The sequence below is a fragment of the Chlamydotis macqueenii genome, chromosome 15 (genome assembly GCF_036417535.1).
Source record: "Chlamydotis macqueenii isolate bChlMac1 chromosome 15, bChlMac1.mat, whole genome shotgun sequence".
Taxonomy (NCBI): Eukaryota; Metazoa; Chordata; class Aves; order Otidiformes; family Otididae; genus Chlamydotis; species Chlamydotis macqueenii.
In genome coordinates this window covers 8121313-8133130 of record NC_141570.1, presented here as the reverse complement: position 1 = coordinate 8133130, position 11818 = coordinate 8121313, and the positions used below count along the sequence as shown (strand labels likewise).

At 42.4% G+C, this 11818-nt stretch overlaps 1 protein-coding gene across 2 annotated transcripts in view; it reads left to right on the top strand.

The window, feature by feature from the left end:
* The first annotated feature begins 1593 nt into the window (after nt 1-1593).
* CYTH3 (cytohesin 3) overlaps nt 1594-11818 on the top strand; it is a 53353-nt gene continuing 43128 nt past the window's right edge. Inside the window, exon 1 of one of the 2 annotated variants that reach the window (XM_086759863.1) lies at nt 1594-1725. In XM_086759863.1, coding sequence (XP_086615989.1) covers nt 1695-1725 — 31 coding nt within the window. In that variant the 5' untranslated portion in view covers nt 1594-1694. Of the gene's footprint in view, nt 1726-10453; nt 10674-11818 lie in introns of those variants that run through there. The other variant, XM_086759862.1, reaches the window with a different exon arrangement.

Sequence of the window (11818 nt, the reverse complement as noted above, 5' to 3'; positions counted from 1 at the left end):
AATGTAAATTAAGTTTGCTCAGTGTGCAAAAATATTCAAAGCCCACTGTTGCTTCATCTGCATTCAGACTTATTTTAAAACCATCCTGTAATTGCGCTTCATAGACACACAGTTCAAAATAAATCTCTTACCCAGATAACGCTTGTTTTATGTAATCAAATCCTTTTAATACACTAACTTACTAAACTTATAACAATGTTTAATTTAAAATACGAAATACAGAGGAGTATTTTAAAGGTTTGTGATGTTTATGATTTCTAGATGAGGTAAAATGCTTTGCTGCCAGAGCAGCTCTCAAGCCAAACCCCAGGTCTCAGCAAAACGGGCTGTAATAACCACCTATTACCAGCGGTGTCAAGAGGTGAGTGCTCCGGACACAGCTTCCTAGACGGTGCTCTGTCCCATGCCAGCCTACAAGAGGAAAATGAAAAACCCGATATTTTCCGGTTGGCTGACCCTTTCCTCCCACAGCTTCCTTTCTGAACAAAATTTTGACACCAAAGGTTTTTAAAAAATAAAGAAGGGTGGTGCCTGAGAAGAAGGAAGGAAGGAAGAGTGTTCTGTGCCAGAACACTTCTGCTTACCTTTACAGACTTTGGAGGCTGCTGCTATCCTGATTGCTGTGGTATCTCACTGAAGATCTTTACTGAGGACTTAAGAAATCCCATAGATATTTGACTCCTAGGGCAGTAAGTAGGCAAATCCTTTCTGTTTCCAACACAGACACTACATACCAACGCAAAACCATGTGCCGCATACGGGAAACGGTCCCATTTATACCCAAGGCTCTCCATGACCCCTGCGGCTGAGGAAGCACCCAGCACCCCTCCAGCACCGGACAGGACCCAAGAACAAGTAGCAAGCAAGAGTCAGCAGAAAACATAGAGAAACATCATACGCCTCACGCTCCTTTCCAGAGACTCCAGTCCACCCAGGCCCCCTTCACGATGCGGCTTTAGGACAGCTCAGCCCTGGCCTTGCTGTCACCCCCTGCTCTGTTCTCCGCCTTTAGACCCCTCCAAAAGAGTTAACGGCTCTGCAGACGTTTTCTGGCTACCGCAGACCCCAAGAGACAACCGCAGCCGACATGAAACCCAACTCATTTGACGGCTCCCCTCAGCCCCTCCCGCCATCGCCCTCAGGCTGGCTCCCCGGCGGGTGCCCCGCAGGCCAGGCTCCTCCCGCTCTCCGACCGCCGCCCTCGCCACCTTCCTGCCGTGGCCACCGCCTGCCCGCCCTGGCAACCCACGGGGAAGTCGTTTTAGGGCCCTTAACGCTGCCAGGCCGCGCCATGCGAAACCTGCCGGGGAGGGAAAACCGAAAAGGAGAGGCGGGAAGGCGGGAGAGAGGCTCCCTGCTCCGAGCCCGCTCCGCCACAGGGCACGGCCAGGGAGCTGCCGCCCCTTGAGGGGAGGAAGCGGCACGGCGTCGGCTGGGGTGGCGGCGCAGGGCCGGCCGCGCCTGCCTTCCCCCCCTCCGCCCCTCCGCGGGTCACATGAGAGGGGCGGGCGGCTGGGCCGAGGCGGCGGCTGCCGCCGGGGCTGGGGCAGGGCTGGGCGGAGAGGGACGGGGCAGAGGAGCGCGGCGGCGGAGGAGAGGGAGGAGCGGCGGCGAGGCGCTGCCGAGCGAGGGGAGCGAGGTCCGGGCCTTCCTCAGTCGCGGCTGTTGCGGAGCACCCTGCGCGCGGCCCCAACATGGACGAAGAGGGCGGTGGAGGTGGCGGCGGTGAGTGGCGGGGCTTGTGCGAGGGGGACGCCGGCCCTCACCTGGCCGCCACAGCTGTGGGGAAGGCTCGCTCCCGGGGCGGGGGGAGTAGTGGGCCGCGGCTCGCCCGCCTCTGAAGCCGTGACATTTGCTGCTGCCGCGGTCCCTCCGCGCCCTTCCCGTCCGGGCGGAACTGCCCGCCGAGCGCTGTGCCCACCTCCCCCCGGGCGCTGAGGGGCCAAGCCGAGCGGAGCGACGGTAACAGCGAGTACCGAGCAGCTCCCGGGAGCGGGGGAGCGTCGCGGCGGGGGCTGGCCCTTTCACCGGCGGCCACAATGGGGCTTCTGTGCCCCGCGGCAGGCGGCCCCGCGCCCGGGAAGGGTCAGGCGGGGGAGGGTGTGAGGCGGGTGCGGGCACAAAATGGGACGGCGGGGCCGGTCCCCGTCCCCCCGCCGTGGTGACAGCCCCGCGACATCGCTGCGCTCCCTGCGTGCAGCTGCTCTGGGAGAGAGGAAGGGGGGAAAAAGAAAAAAGTGTACGTCTTGCAGTGTATGAGCAGTGAAAAGGGTAATTAAGCTCTGCGAGGGCTCTGTGTGTGTGTGTGTCATCTTAATGGAGGCTCGGCGATAATCACGGGGTGGTTCATCCAGTTTAAACAAGGTGAACTGTTTCTAAAGGCAGCGCGGCCTTAACGTTGCTGGATACTACTTTTAGAAAATCCAGACTCGCATCTGGGGGCAGCTTTTACTTTTAATTTTATTCTTTCAGAGACCGCCTTGCGCACCGTCCCAGTTTAAGGCGCTGCAGACTTGCGACACGCTTCCCTCCTTTAATTTATAATGGGTTTTGAGAGTGCGTGTGTAAAGCTGCTGCCTGAAATAACCAGTTCTTGTGTATCATCAGCGGTAATGGTGGCTGAGGAGTAGCTGATCCTGCCTTGGGGCAGAGGGATTGACGGAATGGACTGCCCTATATTCTCCGTGTCTGTGCCTGCCTGTGTTGGTGGTGGTGGTGCAGAATGAAGCGATGAGGATATCTCTTAAATAAAATGCTAAGCAGTCTGCGTTTGGATGCATTGGCTTATTTCTGAATAGCTAAAGTAAGGGCTAAACCTTGTATGATTAATAGTTGCACAGTGCTTGCTAATTCTAAATATAATTACCTAGAACTCGGAAATCAAGTGGGTGTGGTGTTTGTTTTGACAACGTGAAGAAAAAATGCTATGATGAATCAATACAATAATTCTTCAAGCAGTCGCCTGGAAATGTGGCCATTTCTCAGCAGGCACTTCTGCTCATTTTGTCAGTGATAGACTTAACTCTGAAAAAAATCTGAAAAAGGAAAACAAAAGACAAAACAAGTCAGTCCTGAAAAGTTATTATTCAAAACAGTTGAACGCTGTAATTGTAAAGAGCAGAAAGCTCATTCAACTCAAAATATGTTATTTTGACGTATCATGGACTTGCATCTGTAGTTAAGGGGAACGAACATGCCTATTACTGGCACTAATCCTGTGTAATGTAGTACTTACTCACATGCAAAATGTAAACTGGAAAGTGGACGTATTACTGAATCAATCTTTCATAAGGTGTTAAGCATTTCAAAGTTGGATTTTCATGTAAGGAAAAATACTCAGGACCGTGGGAGGAGATAGTCTATATTTAGCCAAGGGCTAGTTCTGTAGTTGAAGTCAGATTTTCACCTAGCATGCAAGTGAAACTATTCTTTTATTTATAACATTGCATTGCGTTAATAAACATTTTGCTTTTTTTTTGGGTCAAAACCAATATGGCTTATGTTCCTCCTTACTTGGCTTCATTGTAAAACTGGAAACATTCAAGGCCAGGTTGGCTGGGGCTCTGAGCAACCTGATCTGGTTGGAGACGTCCCTGCTTTTTGCAGGGGCGTTGGACTGGATGACCTTTGAAGGTCCCTTCCAGCCCAAACCATTCTATGGTTCTAAAATAATTGTAAACCAATGAGACTGGAAATTTTTTTTGCAATCAGTGTATTTTATGTTTTACACTGGCTTCTGGTGCATGTTGGACTTTTTTTATTGAATAGAGATCCAGTCTGGCTTTTTCTTATGGACTGCTGTCAATTTGGAACACCAGGATTAATTAGGTAATTTCCAGCTAATGAATTGGTATTTTGAATTGAAAGTAGGTTTGTTTTTTGGTTCGGTTTTTTTTTTTTCTTTTTTTAAACCGTAGAAAGCATGTGGAATGTATGGATTTGACAGCCAGACTTAAAATCCTTTACTGCCACTGTATAGTGAGACTTATGGGGTACCGAGGGAGTCTGACCAGGGCAGTCCAGTGTTTTGAACCTTTGCAGGACATTTGCAATCCTCAAAAGATTGTTATTAGTGAGTGGGAAACTCTAGAGATAAGCCTGTCACTGTGCACAGGTACTTTAGGAAGTATGCAGAATTGAGGACTGCATAGAATCACTCTCTAATTAGAGACTTGAACTAGATAAGCATCTAAATATCTAGGACGTTAAACTGTGATTCAGAAGGTAAACTGCTATTCCCAGATTAGCTCTGCCTGCTGCTCTGCTCTTCAGTTTAATTTGCATCCTATGCTTCAGTTCCCTTATTTGTCAAATGGGGTCAGTTGTTTTACCACCTCTGGTAAAAATGCTGAATGAAAACAGAGCTATGTGAAGTTAGGATTTATTATTTCAGAAGCACTCGATGGAAAATAAATGTTAATTAAGGGAATTGTTCTTAGCACCGCTTTCTCTTTTGTATGTGGAGCCCTAAATAGGGGCGTGCGTTTATATTATACAATCCACTTACGCACAAGCCTCCCATTGATTTCAGCAGAGGCTCTGTGCATGGATTATTGATGCGATATGATCCAAGTCAGTTGGTGTTTGTCTCAACCTTCTTTTGTGTTCTGATTAAAATATCTCTCCGGTTCACTTAATCCAGGAAATTTATCCTCCTCCCTCTCCTCCCTCTCCTCACTTGGTTTAAAATTGCATCTTTTGTGGTTTGACTGAGGCTTTTCTGATGTGCTTACTGTTATGTGGTGGTGATGGTACCAGGGAATTGAGATCCTCACATTGAACAGTGCTGTTGGCAGCAGGTGGTGTGGTTGCGTACAGCTAGACAGTAAATGATCTTCTGTATAATGTCAAAATATATAAAAACTTGGTCCTGGAGGCACAGAATAGTACTTCTCTCTGTTTTTCTGAATTTGAGTCTAGTTGTGCAGAGGCTTCGTAGTCCCTCAAACTCAACTCTGTGCCGTTCCTTTTCAAAAACACTGCAAGATTGACTACTTAGCAACTTCTGTATGTACGTTTGTTTTAAGCTGTCTCTGTGAAGGGCTGTAAACAGACATGCCAAAAGGTTAAAATCCTACTTCTACTTGACAAATAGACCAAATTATAGCACTAAAGGTTCCCTACAGTTCCCCAGACTCTGTGCTTTATTTATGAATTCTGAAGCCTTTTTTGAGGAGAGAGCAGTTCAATTGCCAAGCTCTGTTAGTTGTTGGCTGTACTTGCCAGCAATGGTGCCAGGTAGCACGTTGATTCCGTTGTGTAGGCAGCCGTTCACGAGGAACTAGACCGAGAGACCAGATCGTTTCGCAGAGGACTCGGGAGAACGGATTTGCTGCCAAACCAGATTTAGCAAGATGACTTCTGTTCTTCTGCAGGGCAAGGCGGTTAAACATTTATAGGTAAAAGCTGATGAATGTAACAAAACCCACAGATTTTTATTAGAAAAAAAAGTTTTAAAATTGATTAAATGTGTATGTATCTCACTTTTAGGCATGAGCAGCCTGATCTGTTCTTTTCACACTGTAGTACCTCTCAAAAGTAGACATTGAAGATAGAAGAGTCCACATGGCCTTTTCACGATTGTAGATAATTTGCATGTTTTGTTAAAATGTATTTCTTATTTTATCAATTTTTTTATTTTAAACACAGAAGAACATTAAATATAGAATCATAGAATGGGTAGGGTTGGAAGGAACCTTCAAAGGTCTTTTAATCCAACCCCCCTGCAAGGAGCAGGGACATCTCCAAGCAGATCAGGTTGCTCAGAGCCTCATCCAGCCTGGCCTTGAACATTTCCAGGGATGGGGCGGGTAACTTGTGCTGATAGTTTTAAAAAGTTGTCCCGAAAGTTCTTAAGAGGATAGCTTGTAGTTTTAAATAACATTCTAGGGAAATTCCAAGAGTATAAAAATGCACCTGAGTGTTAGACTAACCGCTCAGATTGATGCTAGGGAGAGGAAAAGAGCAGATACAGGGATAGAACACAAAAAGCTAAATGACATAAATATGACATTCATCACCCAGCAGAGCTTCACGCTAAGTCTCTTTTTACTAAATAAGTATTTCTTCATGCTAAACTAATTTCACATTTGTATAGATTACCTGTCAGCTCAGTAGTATCTCAATTTTTAGCCTGAGAAACATTTAATCTGTTACATCTCTAATAAAAAATTCCATGGTCAAGTGTTAAAAATTATGTTGTAAATGTTAGTTATTTCTGGTGGTATCAGAAAATGGACTTGTTAATTGAAGTAACACATTAAGTTTTTTCTTAATCTAATGTTCAATATTTTTAGCTGTCACTTGAAAGAAAATATTAAATTTTTGCTGATAAAATTTCCAGAGGCTGTCGGTTGCCAAACTGATGTATTGTTATATAATAGTATTTGGTGGCTTGTGCTCAGCAATGTGAGCACACCGTGGATTTAGTGGAGCAGTAAGCCTATAGCATAACATCTGTGTGTACTGTTACATCTAGGAAAGAAAGCAAGCTGTAGGATTTACTTACAGGAACAGAGTGTACTTTGCAGAACAATGTCTGGGAATCATAGTAATAGCCACGTGAAAGTAGGCTGCTTGTGAGCTCCTGTTATGAATGGGTATTGCAGTCTTTTAATATCACTGGAGTTACAAGAGCTTTTACCAGTTGAGGGGCAGCAGATCTTGAGGCAACACGCTGTTTTCCAAGATACGTTCTGCAGTTCACATTGGATTTCTCAGTCCCACCATTTTTATTGCTGCCCTGTCTTTATAGGGTTTTGAACACTTTTTTTAAGGGAAAATGAATGAAATATGTGACTTCCCTCCAGTTTCTTCTGCTTGCCATCTTTTTGTCCTACAAGTCTCTCCTTTCCTAGTACAACAGAAAGGTTTCAAAAGCTTTAAGCTGTTTCACTTACACTGTAGCTCCATCTTAGCTGCTGCTCTTTTGCTTGCTTCCTTTCCCTCCCAATGCAAACGTGCTTTAGTCTGTTTCTTTTTACACCCCATCTTTGGCCCCTTTTACTTTTTGAACTACCACTCCATCTCCCTCTCATGTTGAAAGTAATTGAATGAGCTGTTTACAGTCACTGTCTGAGAGTGTCTCCTCTGGGTTCATCCTAGGTCCTTTCCACACTTGTCCTGACCCCTTGTACTCGGTACATTCCCTTCCTCCTTTTTGTCCTGCCAGCTGCCTGTAGTACTGTTTACTATACTTTTCTTTTTGAAATCTTGCTCTTTCTTGGCCTCTTTGGCTGTTGTCTCCTTGTTCCACTCCTCTCTTGTTAATTGTTTTTTCTTTTGGGAGATGGTCTTTCTGCTTCTAACTTTTTAGGGCCCTGTGCTTGGTTTAATGCTTTCTTCCTCTCTGTATATTGTTCCTTAGATAATAGTTCAATTTTTATTTGTGTTTTATCTTATTTAAACTGATGAATCACAGCATATAATGTGTGCTCTGGATCCAGTACCATCTGTCCCAGCTAACATGTTGGCTTGTTTGACATCGTAAGATTGCGTAACTGTCATGTTAAGCTTAATGAGTTGAAACCAGAGCTCTTGATGTTGTTTCCACCCACTGCCTTTTTTTTTTTGATGTCTGTGGACGCACACTGGCATCCCAAGTGGTTATTGACAAATAAATAGATGTTATAATTTATTCTTTCTTTAAAAATAGTCTGTAGAAAGATTGTAAGACAAATATCAGTAAAAGGGCAATACAAAAGTGCAGGAACACTTTTGCAATCTCAAAGTTACAAAATAAGTTACAGTCTCCTATGCAATATTAATTTTCTTGTTTGAATGCACAAGTTGATGTAATCTGGTTATGGGATCACACATGATGTTTTCTGTAGACTTCTGCATGGGACTAGCCAGCATGTAAGACAGTGCTTTGTCATGATGGAATGAATCTGTATGAATTTTTTCCTCCTTTTAGAAGTGAAGTGATAGTTAATGATGTCTGCTTCACTTTGTCTCCCTGTAGTTCATGAGTACTTAAGCACATACAGAAGGATTGCACTTATTTAGTGAAGAGTTTGGACATGTACTTCATTGACAGAGGATAAAAATAAGTACTTAGCAGCTGGTTTATTAGAAAAACCTGTCAACTTAGAGAACTGTAAGGCAGGAATCCCATGGAAGTGAAGAACATGTGATATTTTACTTTAAGATTTACAGAAGCAAGTGAAAAATTGTGTGAACAGCCATAACATTGGCGTTTCTGACTTCTTCACTGTGCATTCTTTTAAAGCAGTATGTTGTATAGGAAAGGTATGTGACTTGGGTAGGAAAAGTATATTTAATTATGCCATTTGTATAACTTCAACATCTAGCAAATTGTTTTTAATTGCATATGACTTCCTTCTTTTAATTCCAACAATTTCATGGGAAAACTTAATATTGCAAATTTTTTGGACAGCAGTGTTTCCTCTTAGTGGGATAGACACACAAAATCCACTAGAAAACCATGTGTTTTGTGGTCCTCTGAGATTTGCCTGAAGAAGGAAATGGCTTGACCTATTTGGTTGCTATGAAGTAAAAACATTCTTGTTCAGTTTTTTTTTTTTTTTTTGTTTGGTTGGGTTTTTTTTTGTGAACATCTGTGTCACATTTATTTCATTGCTTTCTGAGGTTCTTTAAACCCATTATTTGGTAATATAAAGTTTTATTTAAGGAAAGTGAAGTGATGCATAGCTGCTTCCTCAATTTCATTGAAGTTCTGATATCTGCTTATACATAGGTATGATGTAAGTGGGTAGGTTTTCCAATAAAAGTTGACATGTTAAAAGGCAAACACAAACATTATCTAATATTTCCTAGGAAAAAAAAAGTGTTTGACAAACTTAATAGGATCTCATGGAGTTAACAGGAAATGTTGCATGCTGGAAGCTTGTGAAATATAAATCAGAATCTCATCTAGGATATGGAGTGCTGAAGATCTTTGATCTAATTTTTCAACAAGTCAGAGTTCATAGCATGGTTTTACTAATTAGGCTCATTTTCAGATGTTCTGTTTCTTGTAGAAAGAAGTAGTTACTTTGTTCCAGGTATGCAGAAGAACTGTGAAACTTATACTGCTCTTTAGCAACGCAATGGAAATTGCGCCAGCAAGGATAGATTTTACTGCAAGTATTAAGTAATAATTCTTCTGAATTCCATAAGAAAATTCTTCAACAAGAGTGGAAGATCAGTTAATTTATGAAAGCTGAATCTGATTTCAAGTCTGGCTTTCACTATCGTGTCCAAGGGCTCGGTTGTATTTTGAGGAGCTGCTGCTGTTCTTTGCAGATATGGGTCCTTAATACAAAAGGAGAAACTGTTGTTGATTTTTAGATTAAATACCTTGAGTTTTTTAACGAAACAAAAAAGCTGTGTGAAAACAATGAAATGCAAATCTGCTGACTCCAAGAGTATGAAAGAGGCTGAACAATAACTGTGGGAATTCATTTTAGTGGCTCTTCTAGCCAGCTACCGGTTCTCACATAGCTTGTAGGAATATCTACTCTTCAGTCAAATTAGATTGAAATTGAGTGCTGTGCTAGGCGTACTTTGGCAGAAGGAGTTGATGGGTAGGAAAAGAAATGTTTCCAGTCTCTCTTGTGCTCACTCTTGTTCTCACACACATGCATGCACAAAAAAAAAGGCTGAAAAAAATTGGCATGTGCAAGCAGGGGAACTGCCTCTTACTGTTTTCTCAAAGAGGAACTGTGAGATGTAGTCATTCAATGAATCACCTCTATGCTTTTATACAACTGCCTCATTTATAGTTAGTGTAACTTCTAGCATGGAGATGTGTAAATTTTTTTTTTTTTTTTTTTTACTATCTGATTCGTGTTGCAAAATGCCATTCAGGTTCTTTTCTTGTTTAATTCCAAGTATTCAAGAGTCTTCAAATAGCTGGTACATTGTTGCTTTCGTGTACTGTAGATATTTTGTTCCTTAATAAGATCCTTGTTTGGCTCATAAGCAGTGCTGTCGGTAGGGTCAAATTCTGACATAAACTGATCCTGTTGCCCTGTTACAAGAGAGGGGGAATTGTCAAAAGGGACATTTGTAATTGCACTGGATATTATAAAATAAGGAATTATTGTCACTTGAAGCAGTATTTCTTACATTCAGTAGTGAGATTCCAAATACATAGTTTTTTTCTTCTTTTCCCGCCCCCCCCCCCCCCCTTGCTTGCTCATGTAAGTTTGGACTAATGAACTTCCTGCCTAGTCATTCTAATACACCGAGAAGGAATTTTCCCACCAGGCTGCATACTCTGTCTGAGTACAGCTTTGACCACTTGCAAATGCAATTATTGAATTTGTAAAGCTGCTGCATGTTTTTGGTTCAGTATCTCATAACTGGCCGGCTAGGGGACGTGGAGGAAAGTTTTCCCAGGAAGTTGAGGTTAAACCAAGTGTCCATAGGAAGAGGTGGTGGCTCTGTTATGGAGAAACTCCGCTCCTGGGGAAAAGCCTTGCAAGTTAAATGCGTTCTCTGACCATGAAACTCGTAACATGTACAGGCCAGGGGCTTGGTCCTGCATAGGGCGGTTCTGAGTCCTTGAGAAGACCAAATGGACCTGACTGCTTTCTTGTATCTACAAAGTGCTCAGCTGTTTCTCATTGCCCACACAGGAGCTGCTGTGTACAAACCGTGCAAGCTGATGGTCCGTTATACTAGATCTATGGACTTTATTGCATGGGGTATGTGCATCTAGATATTGTTCTGTGGTTCTCCCTTTAGCTTTTTCTTGGTTTTGTTCTAATTTTTAAAATTTTTTTTTTTTTTTTTTTTTCCTTTAACTGAAAGGCTTCTGTCTGGGACTCGCTCAAACAATATTTGAGGAGTATACCTTCAAGAGCCTCTATCGTGCTGAAGTAATCCTTGGTTTACTCTTGCATTTTGTAACCCTGGTATATATTAATTGGGGAAAACTCATTTTGCATGTGGTATCTGTCACGTAAATGCCTAAATGGGTAGTCCGTATTATGGAAGTATGTTTTTATAGTCTCAAAAGTAACTATTTTATTTTATAGAACTTTACTTAACTTGCTCTTTTGCAAGTCAGTTTTGACCAGCTGTACCATCCTTTTAAGTATTAAAATTATCATGTCACATATACTTGCAACATTTTTAAGCAGCATCGAACGTTCATCTGAGGACAAGGAGAATATGTGTGCTTATTTTCCCACCATCTCTTATCATTTGTGCTGCTATTCCTAAATTGCAGTTTGTATAGAAACTGTTTCCTAAGTGGAAGTTGAAACCGGTAGCCAAGGTTAGTCAGAGGCAAAGTTTAGAGGAATGACTGTTGTGTCGTTTGCAGTCACAGAAGGGAGAGATGAAAAGGTTTCAGGCATGTGACTAGTTTGTTCTTCGTGTAGGTGTTGCTGATTAATTCTGTAATCTGGGAATCTCAGAATGGGTCTTAAGCCTATCATCTGTGTATTACGTGAGGTCAACCATTCTAGGCAGCTTGTGACATTTTGGGTTACTGCAGGTGTTTTAGCAAGGATAGATAAATGAATCATATGGAGTTGATTTTTTGGCTATAGGAAGTGGATTTTTGTGCATTAAATATAGAAACTTTTTTTTTTTTTTTAAAATACCTGAGAGGAAGCTTCCCCACCCCCAATGATTTTTTTTTTTTTTTTAAATTAGAATACATGTAACTCTATTCACTCTCATTTTGTGCAGTGTAAGTTGGAAAGACTGCAATGTTTAGTCTTGGTCTTGTACCAATAAATGATGTAGTATCACATGAATGTTTTAAAAGATTATGTGATATTTTAAAAGAGCAAACATAAAAAGAAGACAAGTTTAAGTCCTTCCACTGTAAATTCACTGA